Raw genomic sequence first — 24,958 nt, 5'->3', positions numbered from 1 at the left:
CCTACCCCACTCCTTCGTACCACAACCCCTCAGTCTTCGCACCCAGCCAGTTCTGGTCCAGAACCAAAGGCCATTTTGTGTGCATTCAGCACATGTGTGGGGGCCTTCAACGCCTGTCTGGCAGGACAGACCCATGCTGTTGTGCATATCTTTGCCATTTGGAACGCTGCCTGGGTCCAGACAGTTGGGGTGGGTGGGAAGTGGCAGGACCACAGATGAAGAGCCAGCCCAGCTTTGACCACCAGCTGGCAGAGGACAGGCTCAGATCTCCTAGAGGTGAGATGAATCCTGGTGACTCACTCCCTCCCCACTGCACCCCCTGCTCAATTGTGGAGTTCTTCACAGACACCTAGGAAGGCAAAAGAAGGTCAGAGGTGCAGTATGGGTCCCACAAGGTGGACATTACGTGAGAAGCCTGTGCAGCCTGAAAACCACAGTTAGCTGAAGGCTTGTAGGGCTGTGGTAAGAGCAAGCCTTCAGAGTCTAGCAACCCTGAATTTTTTTTTTCTTTTTACTTTTGGCAAATTACTAAAAATTAACTTCTTTCATTCAGCACGTGTTTGATGAGTATTCATTGTGTGCCAGGGACATTGCTCTGGGTGCTGGATACAGCCGTGATCAGGACAGTGGCTGACCTCAGAGTTTGCATCCTAACCCAGAAGATAGTAAACAAATAATAACTTGATACTGGAGTGTCAAGATTAAAAGATTTTTTTTTAATTGTTATTTTGATGTAAAATTGGCTTCCCTGGTGGCTCAGCAGTATGCCTGCCAGTGCAGAAGACATGGATTCAGTCCCTGGGCTGGGAAGATCTCCTGGAGAAGGAAATGGCAACCAACTCCAGTATTCCTGCCTGGGAAATCCCATGGACAGAGGAGCCTGGTGGGCTGCAGTCCATGGGGTCGCAAAGAGTCAAACATGACAGCGACTAAACAATAGCAACAATAACTACTAAAGATGTTCAGTAGGTGTCAGTCACCTTTCCTTTTCAGGGAGAAGCAAATATGTCCTTTGAAACAGGCCCCTACAGTTCTCCAATGTGGGTAAAATACCTTGACCACCACGACTGGGACCTGGGCCCCCTCCTGCCACCCCTGTCTTGCTGGGCTTCTGCCCCATAGAGAGGGGGCTCTCTGAGTCCATCCCGGCTCTGCTGCTCTAGAGTTTTGACTCCCCAAGGGACCAGCCCCACTGTGAGGTGGCAGGGGGGGCGGGCATCCTCATGAGCTGCAGGAGTCTTGCCCAATCCAGTCTTTAGGGCTGGAATGGCCTCTCCTGCCTCTGCCTAGCAAAGCCTACTCCAACCCTTACCCACAGAGAGCCCTCAGAAAACGGGGAGGGTCGGGGAAGGACCCCAAGGAGCCGCTGCTGACAGTGATCTCATTGCCCTGCCTGACCATCCTACCATCTTCCCTCGACCTTATCTCAAGTTCTAGGAGCTCACCTGTTCCTTAAGGCCTTCCAGGGTCCCTGAGCCCATGGTAATCTCTCTGCAAACCTGTGCAGATCATGACGCTGCCCACAGCCTGGTTGATCAGTGAGCCTCCATAATGTGCCACTTGCCTCCCCGTGTGAGGATAACTACCCCACTCCAACCCATACGGCCAGCTCCAAGCCCCAGCCCAGAAGTTTGTGACTGTACTTCTGAAGCCTTCCTAGTCTCCTCCAGGTGTGGCACCTCCTCCTTTGCTTCTATTCCCAAGTCTTTATCCTTACTCTTGTCAGGATGGTATTAATGGACTGTGGTCTGTCTCTTTCCACTACTGGACAGCACATCATTTGAAGCTGCCTGCTCGGGGCTGGCACTTGGTGGGTGCCTAATGGATTCTCACTGAAGGAATGAAACCAGGTTTGCCCCTGCCCTCCCTGGAGGCACAGCGGGGCCGATAACCATATGCGTAGCTGTGGCAACAGGTGAGCATGGCCGATACCTTCTGAGAGAGGAGATCCACCTGCCCAGCTGTGGGCCATCTCCCATCTCTTTCCAAGGCCTCTGTGCACCTCCTTTGCTGTAGCTCTTCCCATGCTCAACTCCTTTTCCACAAGTAGAATCATCTTTTTTTGACAAACCCAGTATGCCTCTGGGCCACCAAAGTAGGCATATACTTTAAGGATTTTGATTTGATTTTTTGATTCACTTTATATTTAGGAAGAAACTAGAATTATACCAATAGCAGAGAAAAGTCCTGTTCATTTGCAGGAATAAATGGAAGACTTTAATACTTTTCAAGAGAAAATCTAACATTACTAGTGCCTTTCTGTTTCAACAGAAGTCAGAATTGATTTTTAGTGTCCAAGCATACATATTTTGAAGAAATGGGTTATTTTTAAACCTCCTGTCTGTGGACAGAGGAGTTGCAGCAAAGAGTCGGACATGACTGAACACGCAAATAGAACATAAGCATCAATGTCTTAGAAAGATTTCCAGAAAGAATGGCGTTAGTCCAGTTAAGCTAGACGAGAATAGAGAATGTTACAGTTTCCTTTATCTGTTGTGCCAGCAAACGTTTACCAAGCCCCTTACTGTGTGCCACGATTCCCATTTTATGGGAAAGGCCTCTGGGGCTTAAAAAGGTAAAGGAAATAATAGACCCAGGATTTGCAGCAGGTTTTCTAGCATTGAATCCAGTGTTTGTCCATCAGCTCACAGCTGTTTGTATGCAGTATAATGAGAGTTTCACGTGTTATATTCTCAGCGTCTCCAGAACTGGGGCATGCTGTATTTGTCTCCGGGTCCCCAATGCCTCTTCCAGGGCTCGATCTTGGTATGCAGTCAGGGATTGTGTGATGAATGGGCTCATGAATGACTGAATGAAAAGACAAGCGCTGTCTTTTATACTCTTTCAAAAGCTTTTTTTTTTTTTTTTTTAACCCAGCTGAGAGGTTTCTCTCCATGGAAGGTATATTTTCTCCAAAGTAAACCTGAAGTGGATCAAAAGGCTTTTTTTTTTTTTTAATTCCTACTCTTCCCACAAAGTGAAAAAAAGTTGCTTTGTTACTTAAAATATCTGCACCAGATCGTGCAGTGCCGTCTCTTAGCACAAGTGCTTATTATCGTGGCTAATTTGGTCACATGTGTTTGAAGGAGAACAATGCCTCAGAAATTTTTAAAAGCAAAACAGCAATCTGAAGCGTTTGTTGTAATGAGATGTAAATTGCCAGCATCGTAGTGGAGCCGACTAAAATTTGCAGTGAAGTGTTTTTCTCCCTCTTTTAAATTAAAAGCACTAGAGGCCCTCCCTCCTCTCTGGGAAGAAACCACATGCTTTTTGTTCCTTTTCTTTCTGACTCTGTACTACTGAACACGCCGCTTTATTGACCGATTCATCCCTTCATTCATCTGCCATTTTCTGAGCCGGTGTCCGAGCCTCCATTGTGCGCCTGCCTCGCTCTCTGGAGGCTATTGGCACTCCCCATTTCGCAGGCAGGAAAGCTGAGGCACAGAGAGGTGAAGGAGATGTGTCTCAGGATTCACACCCGGGTCTCCTGACGAACGGCTTCCAGGAGGAGCCTTTGGTTGGTCTGTCCTCCTCGCTGAGACACCAGGTCCTTCTGAATACAATGCCAGAGGAGGCAGTGGCAGAGAGCAGTGCTAATCCCTGGCAGCCGTCAGGTATTAAATGTGCTGATCGGGGATGTTAGGAAATAGAGTTCCTTGAGAGCCTGGGAGCAGGAAGATCCCATTACAATAGACTCAGCATTCGACGAAACTCTGTTGGTCCCTGAGCAAACTGGCAGAGGGGAGCCTAGTGTGGGTGTGTGCCATGAGAGCCTGAACACCTGCTCTGGGCCAGGCTCGTGCCACGGACTTGGGGCAAAAGACCAGCGGGGCCCTGGTTCCCAGGGATTAGCAGTGACTAACTTGAGCACCCAAATATGACCCCCGCGTGGGGCAGGGGCGGGGGTGGGGGTGGTGAGCCACCATTTACTGAGCACCCACGCTGTGCCAGAGTCTGTGAATCACTACATATATGAGGTTCACTCCTTTACGCTGCAGCCTGGCTGAGTCACTGTTGTCATTCCTCCTTTCAGGATGAGGCAACAGGAGTCAGAAAGGTTAAGTAATTATTGATGTGTAAAATCACCTGTTGACAATTGAATTGGAACAGGCACTGTGCTGAGCCCTGGTCTCTAATATAAAAAGACACAGTCTCTGTCTGCCCTCAGGCCTCACAGTCTAGTGGGGGTGGCAGAGAGAGGAATAGAGGAGTGCAGCTGTTACCAGGGGAGGAGGGAGTCCCAAGGAGCTGGCTAGGCAGGCCACTAGGGAGCAGAGTCTGCGTTAGAAGAGAGGACCAGTGAGGGTGGGGCCAGAGAGGTGACTCTTTGCTCTCAGCTCCTGCTCTTCTGTGTCTCTGTGTAGCCAGCAGAACTGTCCGTTCCCCTGGCTAGATGTTTCCAGTTTCCATTTTACAGCCCTAACTTCTACTTCCTGGGCTGCAAAAAGGTTACAGGTATTTGAGAACGAATACCTATAAACATCCCATTCACCTCAGGCACCTCCACTCAGCAGCAGGGCTTTATTTCAGAATCTGTGCCTCAACCCATTTAAGTCTCTTTCTTGCCCACAACTCACTCGCTGCTCTCATGTTATGAAGAATTTACTGAGAGCCTGCACCGTGCCAGACATTGCCCTAGGTGCCAAGATTACAAAGAGAGTAAAACTTTACCCTTGAGGAGCTTCACAATTTGATGTGGACAGCAGACAGATTGGTAGATGATTCCAAATATAATGTGCTGGAAGTATTTACGACTTAGAGACCCCCTACCTGGTAGTGATCAGAGCAAGGCCTCACAAAGGAGACACCTAAGCTCTGTTCTGCAGTCTGACCAGAGACTTGACAGGCAGATGAGATGGCATTCAAGGCCAAAACAGTAGCACGTCCAAAGGCTCAGAAGCTTGGGACAGCACAGCGCCTGAGGGACAACATCTGGGGAGAGCAGGAATTGAGCAGCAGAGATCAAGAAGAAGCTGGCTATATTCAGGGTCTTAAGGAGGCTATGGTACACAATTTTGAGGGTAGTGGGAGCCTAAGCCGGGAATGATTTGGTTGTGAGTAGATTTCTTTGGCAGCTGTTGTGGAGATAAATGGACGAGAACTAGACTGAAGTCAGAGCTGAGCTAGGTTTGTTCTCTTGTCCACCATCTTCCTCTCATGCAAGGAAAAGGAGGCTTTAGAGGAGTTACACTATCTTTTCCTAAGATGACCTGTGCTCCATTGGCTGCATGGCTCCATTCCTTTATCTTGCTGCTGAATGTCAGAGCAGGAAGAGACCTCAGGTGCCAACTTAGCCATGCCCTTTGGGGAAAGCCAAAGTAATTGCTTCTTCCCTGACCTAAGATCAAATGCTCCACCTGAGTTTGCTTATATCTCAGAAACACAACCGAGATCTCATACAGAGAGAGGAGAAACTATGGCATCTGCTTCTGAAACTTTAGAGTTATTCATTCATTCTTGCCATTTTTTTGTTCATTTAGCAAACAGTCAGAGAACACCTCCTCATGCCAGGGGCTGGGGGCAAAGAAGAGAAAGCCTTAGGCCCAGCTCTTGAGTAGGTCACACAGAACTGGAAGATGCTCCTAGAATGGTGACGATGCTGTCAGTCCCTCATTCTGACAGCTTGTGCATCCACAGTTCACTCGCCTGTGGCCACACAATTAAAATCTATCCAAACTAGGAGTAAGACCTAGACTCGGTCTCCCACGATGAGCCCTGCTTTTCACTGAGCTCTGCGCTGCTCCCCAGCCTCGCTGCATTCAGCTTTGTGCCTTCACACTTCGTTGAGCCGCTCAGGTGCCACTAGTGGTAAAGAACTCGCCTGCCAACGCAGGAGACCAGAGACGTGGGTTTGATCCCTGAGTCAGGAAGGTCCCCTAGAGGAGGGCATGGCAACCCACTCCAGTATTCTTGCCGGGAAAACCCCATGGACAGAGGAGTCTAGTGGATTCTAGGGTCCACAGGGTCGCACAGAGTCAGACAAGACTGAAGTGACTGAGCACGCACTCATGTGCTGAGCACACACACGTGCACCTACATTGTTGGAGACTTCAGAGATCTGTCTTGCAGCTACCAGCAACTCAGAAATGGTTTTATCAGTCTAGGAAGCCCTATTGTGAGGAATTTTTGTAACAAAATCACAATACCTTCCTCACCACCAGGCAAAGCCAAGGGTATGGCAGTTTAGCACAGTAAATTGCAGCCGGGTTGTTGGTGAGGGCTTTGGCACACAAACAGCTCCGTACCAAACGGCCCACATGGTAAGAATAAGGGAAGGCTGGACCATGAAACTCACTGGTGACTTAAGCTACTTGCACAGTCTTGGGGACGGGCTTTGGCAGTAGCTAAATTTCTGATCCCAGTTAACTCCTGAAATACTTGCATAGGGAGAATTTTCAGGATGCCAAAACTCTCCGTTGGCCTTTGGATTTGCTCGCCTATAAAAGTTAATCAAGTTATCCAGCCTTACCCTGTTTTACTGCCCTTTGGTAATCAAGACACAACAGGTGATTTGAAAAATAGTCCATCATTTTAAAAAGCTAATGGAGGAAAAAAAAGTCCTCCTTAGAAACCACCACCATTTATCTCCTGCCTTTTACTGTTTTAACTGTACATAATTTGTGTTGATTGCATTAAAATAAAAATCAGGATAGCTGCCGGTTCAGGCAATCAGGGGCTTAATCTGTATTGTACTTTAATTTCTTGGTTGAAATGCGCTTGTCTAGATACTAGGTCTTGGGCGGGGGGGAGGCCTTTGCATTTCTCCCCGTGCTTTCCTATCCTCTGCTGCGGCCTACTTCACGTAGGCTGCAGGGATGGGGTTTTGGCAAATACACAGTTTGCATACTGCAGTCATTGCTACCCTGTCTCCACCCTAGTCTTAAAAGGACCTCTTTCCCCTGCAGGAAGTTGAATCCCTCGCATTTTCATTCAGACAGTGACACCCTAGAAGACTGCTTCTCATTCATGTTTAATTAGAATCTAGTCCACTCTTGTCTGCCAGCTTTTCCCCTGTGATGCTCATACCTCCTCTTATTTCCAAGCTGGGGTTTAAGTGTAGTCCAACGGACCAAAATAAGCCAGCAATAAGCATAGTTTGTGTGTGCCACCATGTGCTGACAGATGCCTAGTTAAAATATTTGCCTTTGATTTTCCTTGGAGTTCTAGACAGATCTCTTTTCTTAACTGCCTAGGTCCCGCCATTGACTTGGAAAAAGTAAAGTCAGAATGTCTCGAGCCCGAGCCGGAGTTACGGAGCACTTTCAGTGAGGAAGCAAATACGTCGTCCTATTACCCCGCTCCTGCACCTGTCATGGACAAGTATATCCTAGACAATGGCAAGGTAGTGTTTCAAGCTCACTCTCCGTTCCCGACAAGTGTTGGTTAGTCAGTGCGAAGGAGGAGGGTATGGTGGGAGCTCCCGAGATACAGCAACTGCTTGGCCTGCAGGCCTAGCTCTGTGACTGCTTCCAGAATCCATGTGCTGTAATCAGGGGAGCTTTACTAGGACTTTTTCTCTTCTTTTTTTTTATGGTAAATATTGGGCCAAAGCAACTGTAAAACTAAACTGACATTTAAAAATAGCTTATTAGTGAGAAAGATAATTTAAAATGATAATCTGATGAAACCAGATGTGTAAAATGTATAAGGTGATCTCGAGATGAGATATCTGATTTACAGATATGGCTGTGACTGAATAGTCATTCATTCGTTGTTTGCAAAGTACCTATGTGTTGTAAGTCCTACCCTAACCCTAAATGCCAGGGATACAGAGGTGAATGGGACATGCTCCTTACCCCTAAGCTGGTTTCAAGTTGTACATTCAGCTTGGTTAGCCCACAGTCCTAGGGCCACATACAACTCCTCAGATTTTTTTTTGTAAGACTCTTGAAAAAAAGTTAAGAAAGAAAACTTAAGCACTATTAGTAGTTCTATTAGTGCAGGGTGAAAAGTAACGGAATAGCCTTTGGAAGTCTTAAAGTCACATATATGACATAGCAGCAGGGCAAGGAGAAGACTTCTAATATTCTTCCTACATCCAAATGAATTCATCTTGGAGGAAATATACTGGCTCTCTGTCTAGGCACTGGTCATATTCAGTTTTACTATAATAGTCTTTGCCACCATGGCATGCATTATAGACATCACCTCTCCTTCTCCCCAGAGACTCATCTGTGTCAGTCTGTTTTTCTTGCCTTATGCTTCAAAAGGTCTCTGTTCATCCAGTATCGTTCCCCAGTGGGTTGATGAGAAAGGAAAGGTTGTTTTATTTGGGTTTCTCCAGATACATCCCTGCAGCTGGCCAGGCTGAGCCAAAGCAAGCATTGCCAAGCCAAGGAAATGAAACTTGTTGGTCTTCAGGGCTCCCTTGGATATGCTGCCCTCCTCTTTGTATCCATGTGCCTGCAACTCCCTCAGAGCACTTCCTCCCCTGCAGAGGCAGAACTAATGGGTCAAACCATAGGCCTGTTCTTCCCTGCCTTGCTGTAGCCTACAGGCTTTAAGAATCTGCTTTGCAGGGAAGAGGTGGCATGACAGAGTGGAAGTAGGCAGCCTGGAGCCCAAGTGTAAGCTTAACTCTTTGCCCTACCTGTGTGACTTTGAGTGGGGGCTTCCCTTCTCTGGGCCTCAGCATCTCTAGCTGTGCCAGGTAGGATCAAATTAATGCTCTCCATAGTCATTAAAAACGACTTAAACTGTGTATCTAACTCTGGTGAACCTTCAGCAGTTAGAGATGAAGAAAAGACTTTTCTGTCTCCGTTGATTTCTTTTCAGGCACAATCACATAGTGAAATGACTACAGACTTTTTCTTAAAGTAGCTTCTAAGAGAAATCTCTTTCTCTCCTGCTTTAAAGACTGGTGGACAGTTTCTGGGCATTATGAGGGTCTCTTTCGAAAGGATCATTTTCCTGCCAGGAAATTGTGTCTCTCAAATGTCATTTGATTTTTTCATACTCAAGCTGCACAACCTGTCTTGAAAGTGCCGAGTTTGTTTTATCATTGATTATGGCCAATATGTTGCTATAAAACTAACTGGCTTTTGTTTCCACCAATTCATAGTCAAAGGAATTGATGAAGGGAGGGGAAGGAAGCAGACACCCTGGAAACGCACAGCAGCTTGCTTGGAACAGCAATCCCCCGCATCCCAGAAGCAGTCATTATTATTCTTGGCTCTGCTGTCGTTTCAGACCCTTCCTTCTTTCTGCCTCGATCTCTGTGATGCGCAGAGCATGGGAATGAGATCCGTTTCCTAGTAGGAAACTAGTTTTGTCCTCTGAAACATTTCACAAAGGCATTCTTTGATCAAGTCCCATCCTACCAGATGCCATGTTTTTAATAACCTCCCTTGAAAGAGTTAAGGCTAACATTTCGGTCCAATAGTGAACTGTGGTTTATGTGAGTAAGGGTTTGCCATAAAAGTTACTTTCCGATTTGGCTCAAGTGCATCTCTTTTCTTTGTCTTAAGATATTTGGCAAAACTAATACAATATTGTAAAGTTTAAAAATAAAATAAAATTTAAAAAAAAAACTCATTGAATCGTAAAGCTTCAAAGACCATCAAAGTTTAAGTAGTGTAATTTATACACGGGGTGGATGGGGAAATGCATCCAGAAGGGGGGCTCGTCTACAGCTGTACACCAGAGCAGAGGCAGGCAAGGACTAGAAGCCAGGTCACCTGGCTCTGAGGCTGGTGCTCTTGCCAGTCTGTTCTGCTGCATCCTTGAAAGCGGGGCATTGCTCCAGGTGCCCCTGAGCTCTGTTGACCTCAGGAACCCTTGTCCCAAATGCCCAGCCTGTCCCTGTGACCCGTCTCACCCAGGGCTGTTTCCTTTTGTGCTGCGTAGCTGGCCTTGTACTCGAGTGCATTCAGAAAGTATTTTCTTCTTCAAAGAACAGCAGCTCATCTGAACTGAAAGCCAGTGCCATTAAGACATATTAAATATGTGCATCAGTTTCTTGCAGCTTTGTGTTCAGACTAGTCTGGGCCACCTTGTAGGGGACGAAAGAGGCAAAGCCTGGACCTCTCCCCGTGGAGATGGACTGCGAAGGTAGTGAGGGCTCTTAGTAAGTTAGAAATTCAGAGTGGATAGAACTTAGCCCAAGAGTAGTGAAGGAGGTTTTCTTTCACTGGGGGCTGGGGTTTAAAAGCTTATCAGGCTAAGGAGATGTAAGGGAAGGCTCACATCCCTGGGTGGGGGAGAGGCATGAACAGAGACATAGATAGGGGAAAGAAGGCAGCAGAAGTAACAGTTTCAGGTTTGCGCTACCCTCCTGATACTGTCGGCATGTTATCTCATTTATCTTCAGAATAGCTCTTTATTCAGGTGGTGATCTGCCTCAAGTACAGCTGAGGAAAGAAAGGCTCAGAGAGGTAGAGTGACTAGCCCAAGATATCCAGCTGGTGGGTAGAAGGGCTCGGATTCACACAGAGAGGAAACTCTAGAGCCTGTCCTTTTTCTGTCACCAGACACTGGACGTAGGAGGAAATGAGTGAGTTTAGGGACATCGTTGAGTGGTAGACATGCTATGCTTAATAGGTTGAATGGAAACAGGATTCTAGAGGACCTTTAAAACCAACTGAGGACGTTGCATTTGATGTGACAGAAAACGGGGCCATTCAAGATTCCAGAAGGTTAACATAAAAACACAGTTGAAAGACTGCGGAAGTCATCTAGTCAAAGAAGGAAAGCTGTGTTTTAGGGAATTGATCTGGCAGTGTTTACAGCGTGGGTTGGTCAGGGCAGGGACTGGGGACAGGAAGGCCAGCCAGTGGCTTTTCTCCAGGTTTCCCTGACTGCAGTGTGACCCACAGTGGGTGCTGGCCAGCAAAGTGGCCAGGCAGGTGCAGAGGGAGGCCCAGGAGGAAAGCCAGATGAACATAAATCTGCTGTGTTTCCACCACGTCAGCACCACCATGACACTGACAGCAGCAGGAGGCCACGAGAGTGTGGGCTGCAGGGTCATACAGGTTTAGAGTTGAACCTTGATTCCAAAATTTTCTAATAGTATGTCTTAGGAAAATTAATTAGTCCTTCTGAATCTCTGTCCCTGTCTGTAAATATTTCTACTTATTTCCATCTCTTAAGGTCATTATGTTTATAACTAAGAGTGGAATACCTAGTTCATAATGGGTACTCAAAGAAATATTAGTGTCCCCTTTCTCTTGTAGAAGAACATTGACCAAGATGACTACCACCTCTCTTTAAAGAACAACAAATTGAAAGGTTGTAGGAAAACAAGGCTTGAGCAGAAAAGAGCAAAGACCTTTGGAAAATGGAAGTTGCCCTCCATCTCCAAGGGTTTCTCTTTCAGTGTTTAATCTGATTCACATCCCTTGTTTTCTCCTATCTCAGGGCGCTTGCATGGGTAGCCACAGAGTCATCCAGGGAGGTGACTTGGGGTCCCACAGGGAGCAGGAGGGAGCTAGTCGCCAGCAGGCCTGATCTGGAACACAGACTGCCCACCTGCAGTTCAGGCTGCAGAGAGAAGGCCAGACTCGACCTTGGGTGGATGTTGCCCAGTGGCCCCAGGCCACCACATCCCACTCAAGGGCTGCTTATCTTCCTAAGCTGTGTGAGCAGAGTTGCAGCACGAGGTTTGCAGCACAGGGAGGCCAGGTGGATCTGGTTATCTGATATGGTGCCTGCAGAGGTCTGAATGATCATTTGAGCAAAAGGAAGTGAAGTGGATGTGGCAATGTTAGATTGTTTACCTACTGACATTCGTGGGTGGGCTGTGTTGCTCTGTTTTTTCTTGTTCATGGTCTGAAAATGCCAGTAATTGGTGAAGGAAGAAGCGTTGCTGGTTGACCTGTCTGCCCATCTGTGCATGCTCACTGTGCTTTCCAAGTCGATCTTCAGTAGAGAGCTCTTCAGATATCTCTGAACCCTGAGTCCTGCCAGTCTGCCGTCAGTCGGGGTGTCTCTCAGACCAGGACTCTCCCAGGATATCTCCTGACCATGCAAGGTCCACGACTGACAGTCTCTGAAGACAAGGACCTTGGCAGGGACTTTCCAGTCCTCTCAGGAAATTTAACTCATCAGTGGCTGCCTCTCCCACTGTCCCCACAGAGGCCACGTCCACCCTCCGTGGACTCGGTAGAAACACAACATGAATGGCAAGGTCAAAGTCAGAACTTCATTTTTAAATGATTAACATCAGCAAATGGTTTTTAAGTTGTTAAAAGAGCCAGAAAGGAAAAGGAAATCTCAAAGCTCCTTGCTAGATTATTCTGGGACATCTGCGTTTATGGACTCTACTCTGAAACTTTGAGCGCTTCCCTTATAAGGAGCAGAAGGTTGTGTTTTGTTCTGTGTGCCGTCAGAATCAGACCAGGGACACAGTGGTTGTGTTTAATTTGTTAAAATCATAGGTTTTCTGAGCCAGAAAGAACTTAGCTGAAATCTAACTCTCCCTGCTCAGCTCCCCGAAGCTGAAGCCAGAGACAGAAAGAACATGCATACACACTCCGCTAGTGGCAGGACCTGGGCAGTTTCCCTCCCCACTCCAGCGGCTGTGGCTGCCACACCCCGCTGTACCCTGGAGTCACCTAGAGAGCCCCACCCGGACAACATAAATGCACTCTGCAACTTCATAGCTGAGTGACTTTTCAAAAGTGGCTGCACCTCTCCCAACCTGGCTTTTCTACCTGAAATGAAAATAGAGTCCCAGCACCTTCCTTCCAGGGTTGCTGTGAAGATCTGAGAGAGTAAATATAAAGCACTAGCATAAGGCCTGGCGCATTACGGGTGTTCAGTAAATGCGTATTTTTATTTCCCTGAAAGAAAGGTAGTTAGTATTTATGGAGCAGATCTCTTGTAGTTGTGCAGCACTGTCTTTTAAAGGACAGGAAAAGCTTCCCGCTGCCATCCTGTCCAACTAAACAGGTGCTCGCTTGCGTTCTTATCCCTTTCAGGTCCATCTGGGAAGCGGGATTTGGGTTGATGAGGAGAAATGGCACCAGCTGCAAGTCACCCAAGGAGATTCCAAGTACACGAAGAACTTGGCAGTCATGATTTGGGGAACAGATGTTCTGAAGAACAGAAGCGTCACAGGAGTTGCCACAAAAAAAAAGAAAGATGCAGTCCCTAAGCCACCCCTCTCGCCTCACAAACTAAGCATCGTCAGAGGTGAGTCCTGCACTGGAGATGCAGTGACTGAGATCCTGCCCTCAACCCTGGCAGGAATGCACGGGGCACGTTTCACTTCAACACACCTGCTGAAGCCTCCCCGTGCCAGGCCCTGGCTTGGGCACAGGAACACAGGAGCAGATACGGACCTGGTCCTGGGCAAGCTCACATTAACAAGGCAGATGAGCTGTAGACACACGTGCGGTTCAAGGAGCTCACATGCGAGAGGCACAGAAGGGGGTTCTCAGGAGGGCAGGAGACCCCTAGCTGGAAAATCAGGGAGGGTCCCTGCGAAGTGGGTCACTGAAGCAGGCCTTGAAGGGTCCACCAGACCTGGGGACGCAGATGTTTAAAGAGAGGTACTTGGGACAGAGGTGTGGGATTGGGAAAGGAGGCTGCTCTGTAGAGCAAGTGAAGGTCAAGGCTCGGACACCAGCTCCTGGGGGTCCTAGCCTCGTGCCTGGAGCACTTAGTGAGATGAAGACCAGCCAACGATTGCTAGACTGAGCTTCTTTTCTGGGGTTTGGGAGGGTTTGGAGAGACTCCCTGTCTCTTTGCCTGTTTCCCCAAAGGTAGGGCTCTAACCTGGACTCTCATTTTCCTTCCCTCCTGCCTTCCTTTCTCCTCTTTCTTTCCTCTTCCTTCTTTCTCTCTCCTATCTCTCCCACCTATTCTCCATCTGTTTACTAAGCTCTTATTCTTTACCAGACTCTACTGTGTATGGAGGACTTAGAAAGGGCTAAGACACAGTCTCCATCTGCAAGGAGCTCAGAGTCTCATGCCGAAGGTGAACACAGAAAAGCTAGTTACGGTACAGGTAATGCAAATTACAGAGACAGGAAAGTACACGGGAGCAGAGAGAATATAATAATCGTTAATTATTCTGAGCACTTAGGATATTTCAGGTGAAAGCAATGGCACCCCACTCCAGTACTCTTGCCTGGAAAATCCCATGGATGGAGGAGCCTGGTAGGCTGCAGTCCATGGGGTCGCTAAGAGTCAGATACGACTGAGCGATTTCACTTTCACTTTTCACTTTCATGCATTGGAGAAGGAAATGGCAACCCACTCCAGTGTTCTTGCCTGGAGAATCCCAGGGACAGGCGGAGCCTGGTGGGCTGCCGTCTATGGGGTCGCACAGAGTCGGACACAACTAAAGCTACTTAGCAGCAGCAGCAGCAGGATATTTCAGGTCCATATTAACTCATTTAATCTTCATAACACATAACTCTCCCTTCTGTTGACTGCTAATATTATCCCTGTTTTTGATGTGGAAACTGGACACATAGATGTTAAGTGACTTACCCACATCACACAGTTTTAGGACTAGAGCCAGGAGTCCTAGCCAGGAGGGCTGACTTCAGAAGCTGTGCTCCTACCCACTAGTCTCTAAGTGTCCAGCTGCCAGGTTTTGATGAAGAAAGTAAGACTCAACCAGTCAGTGTGTGCATTTAGAATAGGCCTTGTACCAGATTGTGGAGCAGGTACAAATATGTCCACAAACAAATCAGATAATTTCAGGTATTGATGAAAGGCTGTGATGTATATCTGAGTGAGACAGTAGCTGTGTTAGCTGGGGTGGGTGGAGAAGACCTGTTCAAAGAGGTGGTTTCGAGCTGGGAACTAGATGTGGAAGAGGCAGTCCTATGTGATTCTGAGGGGGCGTGAAAGAGGCAGAATAAATAACAGGTTCAAAGGCCAACATGCTCAAGGGGTGAAGAAGCCCCAGCCAGCTGCAGAGTCATGAGTGCAGGGAGACTGAGGCCAGGGTGGTGGGCAAGGGATGGTCTTGGCCATGAAGGCCACGATGAGTAGCTTGACTTACTCTTCTTGCAGGAGAAAGATGATATGGAGTCTTCAGTGGGAGGGACTGAATGGGAGCCAGTCAAGAGGCTGATGCAGTGGTGCCATAGACTGAGGTCAGAGCAGTGGAGACAGAGAAAAATGGCCAATTGTAGGATATATTTTGGAGGTCCAGATCTCAAGACACAGAGAGATTAGGTGACCAACTGGAAGTCGTGGCTATGAAGTTTCAGAGCCTGGATTGAAACCCACCTGGCTGACTCTGATCTGGGGTTTGTTCTGAAGCTCAGCTGCCTCCCTGGATGGCTGATTCATGGTTAATTGATTTAGGCAGACACTTATTTTTAGACAAGCAGAGGTAACCTGTAGTCTGCCCACTGTCTGAAATGATGTAGCCTAATTTAGGAGGTCATCCTGAGAAAGAGTCCTTCCTGGGGACACAGCCCTGCCTCCCCAAGGGGTGGCCGACCTCTGATTCTGTTACACTTGTTGGAATGTGACTCAGCAGGTCCCTGGTGCCTCCCAGTGACCGACTGTCGCTGTCACGCCATGGTATAAAGTCATCTGCCACGTGTCTGCCTCAGACGTTAGTGTGACCGTGTCAAACTCACCTCCCCGTCCTCCGTGCCTCATACAGGGCCTGACACACTGCGAGCTCAGTCAGGGAGGGCTGAAAAAACGCCACACTGAGACCTGCAAGCCATCCCCTGATCGACTCTTCACACGGTTTCTTGTGAACCACTTTCCCCCCAAGTCCAGTGCCCTCAGCTGAAAACTTACCTCTCAGATGGTTAAGAGGGCTGCTTGGCTGATAGTTTGGTCATCGTTACTCCTGAGTTGTGAAAACAAGTTTCCCTTCCTTGCTGAGCTGCACTGTAGGGCTGGCATGACTTCGTGACGGTCATATCATTGAAGTTCACGATCGTTCAGTGCTTGTCAACTTTCAGGCCCCTCCCGCCTGCTCCCAGTGAGAGGCGATGGAAAGCGGAAATTGGAAAGGAATGTCAATAAGCTTGAGGTTGAGCCCCAGCCCTGCCTTGCCCTAACTCTGAGCTGTCCCCAGTTCTGTTTACTCTTGTTTCCGCAAGCCCCGTGCAGCACTCACATGAGGTAGGCGCTTGATGTATCCACCTGTAAGGGCGGATCGTAGCCCTTGCCCCGGCAGCCCAGTGGACCCAGAGACATTTTGTATGTGCTTTGGACCCCATTCACATGATGTTCTTTGTATCTGGTTTGGTCCCCATTACTAAGGGACAATCTAGAAGAAAACACCTTAGCCGTATGGCTTGAGGCCATTACAGACTTACTGTCTTCAGCCCCACAGGCTACGCCCTCCAAGTTTCCCTCACTCATCCACTCCTCAATTTTCCAAACCCTCTTTAAAGCTTCTCTACTTTTCCCGTGCAAGTCCACATCTCTTTTTTCAAAAGATGGCCTTGTCTCCTCCTTCACAGAGAAAAGAAAAATAAATCCCACAGCTTCGATCCACCATATCTACAAACTTACCTGGACTGCCCCCCACACCCCCCACCCCCGCCCAGTTTTATGCCTCATGTCCAAAAGAAGAGTTTCCTTGTCTTATTTGGGACTGGTCATTCTCTCTTTCTAAATTTCAGCCCACCTACCTTCCTGAGTACGTTATTCCTTCCACTCAGTTGGTTCCTTCCCAGCTTAAATATGCTTTGATCACTCATTTCTTATGGAAGCAAGCGAAACACTCCCAAGGGGCCACCTACATCACCCAGCTGCTGCCATGTCTTCCTTTTCACATCCAGGCTTCCTGAAAGAGTTGTCGACACTCACTGCCCCATGTGCACTAGCAATGCCCCTGCCGTCTCGTCGGGCTTCCGCTCCAGCCCTCTGCTTAATCTGTCCTTGCCAAGCTTTCCTCCGGCTCCTCTTCACTCCAGGCAGGCAGGACTCCTCCTCCCCAGCCTGTGTGACCGCTTTTCCTTTACTGAGAAACCCATCCTGCCCCCTCAAGTCTCCTCCTGCCTGTGGCTTCTCGTCCCCATTGTGGGCTCCTCTCCCCCTGCCCTCTCCTCCGTCTCCAGCCTCCTCCCTCTCCCTCTACAAAGCTGCCCTCTGCTGCTCTCACTCCCCTTGGTTCCCATTGCCCCTGGCGTGCACACGGTCCAGAGTTGAAATCCACACTCATCATCTTGGCTGCTGCCTGATGATCTGCCTCCGGTGACCCCTCCGGCCTCGTCTCACACCACACCTCCCAGTTCCCACTGCTCTCTAACCGCTGAGGCCCTCTCCCAGTTCATTCCTGTCCCCACTTCCTCTGATCTGCACACTCTGCCTCCATGTCATTCAGAGAGGCCTTGACTTCCGAGTCCACGTCCTTGACTTCCAACTGTCCAAGCTGATGAAGTAGCCTTGCCATCACTCTTTTAACACATCACCCTCCCTGAAGTCTGCAGTGCATTTCTTATTTATTTATTTGCTTGATGACTGTCTTTCTTCCCCACCCCCATGAGAATATGAGCTTTATGAGATTCTTGCTCAGGGCCAGTATGTTGTAAGTGCTTAATAATATTTGTTGAATCAGTGACTGATGGCAAATATATATTTGACCTCAGTTTACACTTTGAGGTTCCTGATCCATGCATTTGGGTGCCACTGGTCACCTCCTCCCAGATGTCCACATGACACCTGCACATCTACACCCCTCACTGCTCGCCTCTTCCTTCACCCCAGAGCCTCTGCCCTGTGTGTTCACAGTCATGATGAAGGACACAACACCACCTGCCAGGAACCCAGGGATGCCTCATTCCGCAGTCCTTGTTCAGCTCACTCCCCATCAGTTCTGCCCCTAAATACCTTTTAAACCATCTACTTCTCTCCATACCCATTGCTGCTTTCTTTTCTCCCCTGCCTTACCCCAGCTGCTTTATATTTAATCAGAGTGATCATTCTAAAACCAAGTATGATCCTGTTACCACCACCCTGACACCTGGTGCCCATTATTAAAGGGTAAACTTCTTATATATGCTCAGTCTTTGAGACTCCATGGACTGTAGCCCACCAGGCTCTTCTGTCCATGGAATTTTCTAGGCAACAATACTGGAGCAAGTTGCCATTTCCTACTCAGGGCGTCTTCCCAATCCAGGAACTCTTGCTTGGAGAATCCCATGGATGGAGGAGGCTGGTGGGCTGTAGTCCATGGGGTCGAGAAGAGTCCGACACGACTGAGCGACTTCACTTTCACTTTTCACTTTCATGCATTGGAGAAGGAAATGGCAACCCACTCCAGTGTTCTTGCCTGGAGAATCCCAGGGACGGGGGAGCCTGGTGGGCTGCTGTCTATGGGGTCGCACAGAGTCGGACATGACTGAAGCAACTTAGCAGCAGCGGCAGAGTCACCTAGGAAGCTTTTTAACGTGTCATAAAAGCACCTTCATAATCTGGCCCCTGGCCTGGAGCTCCAGCTTATTTTTTTTAGCATATTCCCTTGAACTGTTAAGGTCTTACTATAATGAGCCTCTGTGTTCCAACAAGCCTTGTCCTCTCTCACGTTAGGGAATTTGCAGATGCTATGTCTGGCACCAGAAGCATAGGTCAGACTGCCCACCTAACCCCTGTGCTGCTTTGCCCAGCCAGCTGTTACTCACTGCCCAAGGGTGCTTAGGAGAACCTTCCTGCAGGAAGCCTTCCCTGACCTCTCAGGGTAGGGGACACTTCTGTTGTGAGTCCTAGGGCACCCTGTGCCTGCCTCTGTCCTCTTCTGTCTGTATCTTTGCCTCCTAGGTACCTGGTCAAATAACCCTTTAGAGCCCATAATACTTGCCATACCAGGGAATAAGAGGGAAATTGACTTACCCAAGGCCATACATCTGGTTCGACCAGAGCTGAGCTGAAATGCGCTTTCAGGCTTCCCTGGGTCTCCAGGGGTTTCTTGTCTTACTGATGTACAATTCAGTTTGTTGGTTGTTGTTGTTGTTTTAGCTACAGCCCAGCAGGCTTAAAGTCTGTCTCCCATCGCAGCATGCACGCACCATTTTTAGCCTAATTATTTAAGGTTGCCTTTGACTGGTTCTTCCCATGCAGGCTGTCTTCTGGACTGAGATTGTTTGTTCTGTAAGACTTTACCGCATTTACGCACATTGGACATGTCAAAATGACAAAAGCCTTGGTGCTCACAGGGTTGGTGAGGATTTTTTCTTCTCTTTGGTTTGAAAGTCGCTCTTCACCAGGTAGCCAGGGAATGGGGTGAACACAGACATCACTTTAGAAAGGTGAGAGCAGGAGGGCTGGAGGGGTGTCTCGCTGTAATGACAGGCTCCAGAATGACAGTTAAACCCTTATTAAGGTCAAGTGACCTTTTGCAGACTGTCTGAGTTTTCAAATGAGCCACAGCATTGAGTTCTGGTTAATTTTTATAACTTTTTTAATAGGACACATTAACGCTGTTATACACTTTGTTAATTAAGCAATAATCTCAAATGCTCCCTCGCAGAGGGAGACATTCCCGGCAACTGCAGGTGATTAATATCTGGAGCCTAATGAAAGCCTTTTAATCAACCTCGGGGGCCATTCAGTGCTCTTACCCCCAGGAAACGAGAGTGATTGGTATTCTGTGGAGGCCGCTGAAAACCTTCCTCCATCTGCCTCTTCTCTGACTCATGCAGGGGCCTCTCGGGGCCAGCACACCCACTCCCCTGCCCCCTCCTCTCTCCTTTTCCTCTTCACCTACCCTGTTACCTTCTAGAGAACTAGAGCCCTGGAGCTGGAAGAATCTCCTTAGATGATCGGATTTGACCTGCTTTCAGACCGTGAGACTGAGACCCAGAGAGTTTCCCACTCAAGGTGGCCCAGCAACTAGGTTTAGAGCCAGATTCGAGCCCCTGAACTTAGAGACAGTCCTCTGCGCAGGACACACCCCTCATTTGGTTCAGGTTCCAGCAACATCACTGCAATTGTCTGCCTTACCCTGGCCCAGGGCTGGAGAGGGCACCCCCAGGGGGTTCTAGTCTGTAGGAGAGACAGTGTGGTCACAATTTTATAAGACTGCGGTCAGGGATTTGATAGGGAACAAGCCAGATGTGTCAGGGAGCACCAAGAATGCAGGCAGAGTGGGGTCTCTGGCTCAACCTGGGAGATTCCAAGATGAATGAATCTAGAAGAATGAGCAGGGTTTAGTCAGGTGAAGGATGAGGCCAAGGTAATTGGGGAGGAGATGAGCAAAGACTGATTTGTGGGCCAGCCTGGAGCGGGGTGGGAAATGCAGTCAGCAGAGGTAGGACTGGTGAGACAAGGCTACCTGCCTTCTCGTCTCAGTCTCCGTGGAAGGGCCAGCACGAGACAAAGTGCAGGTTAGTCAGGAAGCAGTGAAGGTCAGCTGAAAGCTTCTAAACCCTTCTCCATAGGGAGGAAACGTGCTTCAGAGAAAGAAGGCCTGTAGCACACACACCTGCAGCCTGAGTGGCAGCAGGAGGCAGGCTGGCTGTGTCCCCAGGGAAGGGCTCAGTGCAGAGACCGCGGGGGATCGTGCCCACACTTACCTGCTCTCCAGGCTTCGGTCTTGTCTCACGTGGGTGGAGGAGTTAGCACAAGTTAGTCTCCGTGGTTTCTGCTGGTGTTGACACTCTGCACCACTGACTGGATTGCCTGCTGTGCACTGGCCTGGTAGACAAGACTTTGTGTGTGTGCATGCGTGTGTGCCCAGGCCTGTCTGACTCTTTGTAACCCCGTGGACTGTAGCCCACCAGGCTCCTCTGTCCATGGAATTTTCTAAGCAAGAATACTGGAGTGGGTTGCCATCTCCTCCTCCAGGGAAGACTTTGCTCATCCTGCATAGCAGTTCCTCGAGACTGGGTTGCCATTCCTGTTTTATAGACAAGGAGGATCAGGTACAACAAAGTTAAAAATCTTGCTCAGGACTACATACCCAGTGGTGCATTCCCACTCACAGCCGTAGTCCCCTTATGTGCAGAATTATCATGTCCCCTCGGGTTTCCTTAGAAAAACATTCATGCCCCCATTTATTCATTTAACAGGCATTTACTTCCTCTTGCCCCTGTGCCAAGCACTGTGCTAGGCCCTGGGAGCAAACAACGGCATATACATAAGATAACTATGACAACCCCATACAGGTATAGTGTTCCTTACAGTGGGACAAAATCTTGCAAATTGCAAAATGTTTGTATCACATCCTTCATGGCAGCCTTAAAAAAGATCACATGTGGTTTCTTATCCTTGTTGAGTAGGTGAGGAATCTAGGGCAATGATTTGCCTCAGGTCCCCGGGCTAGGAAGTAGGCCACCATCAGGTTCCAGTCAGGTCCCGTCTGGGGCTCACTCTCTGCCTCATCTCGGCAAATGGCCGAGTCAGTGCAAGTGGCCGTCCTCAGCCTCATTAGTGATCACCTCCCTGAGGTACCACTTCACACCCACCAGGTGGCCGAAACCTTAACGATCAGTTAAGATGTATGCATACTGAACTTTGAGGGCTTCCTGGTGGTTCAGTGGCAACCCACTCCAGTATTCTTGCCGGGAAAATTCTATGAACAGAGGAACCTGGTGGGCTACAGCCCATGGGGTGACATGGGCTGTGTGTGTGTGTCTGTGCACACTCAGTCATGTCTGACTTTGTGACCCCATGGGCTGTAGTCCACCAGGCTCCTCTATTCATAGAATTTTCCCGGCAAGAATACTGAAGTGGGTTGCCATTTCCTAGTCCAGGGGGACTTCCCAGTCCAGGGATGGAACCCACGTCTCTTGCGTCAGCAGGTTGATTCTTTACCAGCTGAGCCGCTGAGCCACCAGGAAGCCTTCAGAATTCAGTATGCATACACTGTAACAGTGGGCAGGTCCAGCCAAGGCCCGTACTGGGCATTTCCTGTCCGTCTGCCCCAGGACACACAGCCTAAGTGCCTGTAATTGCAGAACACAGCAAACAATCCAAGTATTCACTGACAGTAAAGTGGGTCAGTCAGTGGTGGATTAGTCGGACAATAGAACACTACTCATCAGTGAAAAGAAATGACCTGCAGCTGCACTCACACTTCAGCATGGGTAGCTCTCAACACTGAGTGGAAAAAAAGAAAGTCAGATGGATATACAGAGTAGGGAGACACTTGTAAAACGTTCAAAACAGGGGAAGAGTAGATGATACGTTATTTAAAGATGTGTCAGTCACTCAGTCATGTCTGACTCTGTGACCCCATGGACTGCAGCACACCAGGCTTCCCTGTCCATCACCAACTCCCAGAGCTTACTCAAACTCATGTCCATCAAGTCGGTGATGCCGTCCAACCATCTCATCCTCTGTCGTCCCCTTCTCCTCCTGACTTCAATCTTTCCCAGCATCAGTGTCTTTTTCAATGAATCAGTTCTTCGCATCTGGTGGCCAAAGTATTGGAGTTTCAGCTTCAGCATCAGTCCTTCCAGTGAATATTCAGGACTGATTTCCTTTAGGATGGACTTGTTTGATCTCCTTGCAGTTCAAGGGACTCTCAAGAGTCTTCTCCAACACTACAGTTCAAAAGCATCAATTCTTCTGTGTTCAGCTTTCTTTATAGTCCAACTCTCACATCCATACATGACTACTGGAGAAACCATAGCTTTGACTAGACAGACCTTTGTTGGCAAAGTAATGTCTCTGCTTTTTAATATGCTATCTAAGTTTGTCATAGCTTTTCTTCCAAGGAGCAAGTGTCTTTTAATTTCATGGCTGCAGTCACCATCTGCATAAAGATGTGTGCGTATGTGTTAACATGAAAAAGAAATTCAGGAGAGCAGTTACCTCTGGTGAGGACAAGGAGAGGGTAGGATGGGGGAGGAGTGTCTGGGAGCTTCAGAGGGACCCCATTAACCAGGGGAGTGGGCACATAGGCATTGTATCTTTATTTTTAAAGTATAAATTTACAGTGTAGATCTCTTTTTCTCAGTACATTTTGTGTTGAAAATTTTAAAAGGCAGCTGTGCCAGTTATGTGAATTGGTACTTTGGAAGTATGTCAGGAGGCACATTTTCCTTTCTCTTCTGTAAAGATATGTACTTGAATGCACCATTAATCCTTGGCCTTCTTGTTTCTTTTCCCTGTCTAGAGTGTTTGTACGACAGAATAGCACAAGAAACTGTGGATGAAACTGAAATTGCACAGAGACTCTCCAAAGTCAACAAGTACATCTGTGAAAAAATCATGGATATCAATAAATCCTGTAAAAATGAAGAACGAAGGGAAGCAAAATACAATTTGCAATAAACTTTGGATTTTTCATAAAGCCTTCTCGTTTTCCTTGCTTGGCGTGTGATTTGCGGGCGATGGTGTTGTCCAGATCAGACCCCAGTGTGCGGGCCAGGAGCCAGTAGGGTTCTGGGGTCAGCCGGCCTGTTCTGAACTTGGACTTCTCACTCCAAAGACCGCAGATGGATTTGCTGAGATTCAGGCAGCAACCTGGCACCAGAGTTGTTCCTGGGATGGTGAAAATCCTGTCCTTTTGGAAGGGGATGAAGTGACTCTGAGTTGCCTATCACTCGGCCAAGAATTTGAGCTGATATTTTTACCATTCAAGGACTTCTATCTTTGTTCCTCTATTTTGTTCTATAATAAAGCTTCATTAATTCTTTGCTGTAGACAATCTTTATCCTCATTTATTTAAGGAGGGATATTAAGTGTACAATGGACATGACCAGTGTCCTTTGAGGGGCAGAACATTCAGGCTGAAGGAAAGAAAATTCATAATGGATGTAACTTCTGTCTGCAGATCTGAAGGGCTGTCTTGAAGCAGATTACTTTCTCTTACCTCAGAGGACAGATCTAGGTCCAGTCACCTCTCCCTCAATGTGATCTGAGACTCAGCTCCCCTGATAATTTGAGTCAATCTGTAAAAGAGTGTGAGGGGATGGTAATTTAGATGTGGTTCAGGGTCACCTTCAGGAAGTTGGAGGCAACATCACCTGGTGTCACTTCATTTATCCTATCTTGTATCTCAAGTGATCTTTCAAGTTGCGTAATTTGTATCTCATTCAGTACCTGCATCTCTAAAGTGCCTGGTGCACAATCAAGCAAACCACATTTGATCTTCCTGTTGATTGACACTTCCTTTCTGTAATGCCTGTGCCTATGAAGTCAGCATCGGGCTTCCCTGGTGGCTCAGCTGGTAAAGAATCCACCTGCAATGTGGGAAACCTGGGTTCCATCCCTGGGTTGGGAGGATCCCCTGGAGAAGCGAACGGCTACCCACTTGACTATTTTGGCCTGGAGAATTCCGTGGAATGTATATAATCCATGGGGTCGCAAAGAGTCGGGCACAGCTGAGCAACACACACACACACACACACACACACACATATATACACATGCACACATATATATGTGTGTCTGTGTGTGCTGCTCAATAAATATTGGCAGTCATTTCTGGTTATTGACTTTTAGACATTGGTTGGAAAACTTTGGCGTCTGGTTTCTCTAATGCTTTATCTACTAAACCGTTAGGTCATTGGTGGTCTGTAAGCAAAGGCTCAGGGTCACTAGGGTGAATAGTGGATGTGGCTACCTTTATGAGAAGTTTTATTTTAGTACATAAAATAATTCTCTCTAACATGAAATATTATATGCTTGCTAATAGGTTGTATAAGTGTGAATTTCCTTTTATGGTGTTTTCCCAGCTGTCCACAGACTAGCAATGTGATCTTGAACCATGCACTTAACTTCTCAAAGTCCTTGCCAGTACAATGAGGAAAATAATGCATACCACACAGGCTCTGTGAATAATTAAATAATAATAACAACAATAACAGATACTTAATATGTGCCAGGACTGTTCTAAGTGTCTAGCATAAGTTAATTGATTAAGTAAGCAGAGTTTGTGACACTTAATAGAATTCAGTAAATTCTTGTTATTAAGATGTGTTCATTTAAATGGCGGGGGCAGCTTGGGCATTAGTAATGTGGAATGCATGAGAGGCTTGGGAAAAGCATACATCATATTTGAGCTTATCCCCTTTGCTCCCTAAGCATGACAAACACTGAAAGCCTCCATGCGTTTCCCTACAAAGACCAATATGATATGATA

General features: G+C 47.8%; 2 protein-coding genes across 7 annotated transcripts in view; both read left to right on the top strand.

Moving 5' to 3' along the window:
- Nucleotides 1-23,516, top strand: part of BEND5 (BEN domain containing 5) — a 49,520-nt gene extending 26,004 nt beyond the window's left edge. For all 6 annotated transcript variants that reach the window (XM_010834437.1, XM_010834440.1, XM_010834439.1 and 3 more), the window contains 3 exons: nucleotides 7,194-7,342; nucleotides 12,918-13,131; nucleotides 22,988-23,516. In XM_010834437.1, coding sequence (XP_010832739.1) covers nucleotides 7,194-7,342; nucleotides 12,918-13,131; nucleotides 22,988-23,145 — 521 coding nt within the window. In that variant the 3' untranslated portion in view covers nucleotides 23,146-23,516. The remainder of the gene's footprint in view (nucleotides 1-7,193; nucleotides 7,343-12,917; nucleotides 13,132-22,987) is intronic.
- Nucleotides 1-24,958, top strand: part of AGBL4 (ATP/GTP binding protein-like 4) — a 1,466,590-nt gene that overhangs the window by 1,239,389 nt on the left and 202,243 nt on the right. The window lies entirely within an intron of this gene.

This window comes from Bison bison, unplaced genomic scaffold, assembly GCF_000754665.1.
Source record: "Bison bison bison isolate TAMUID 2011002044 unplaced genomic scaffold, Bison_UMD1.0 scf7180017864033, whole genome shotgun sequence".
Classification (NCBI taxonomy): domain Eukaryota; kingdom Metazoa; phylum Chordata; class Mammalia; order Artiodactyla; family Bovidae; genus Bison; species Bison bison.
Note: the sequence above shows the minus strand (reverse complement) of the source record. Positions and strands in the feature narration are given on the sequence as shown.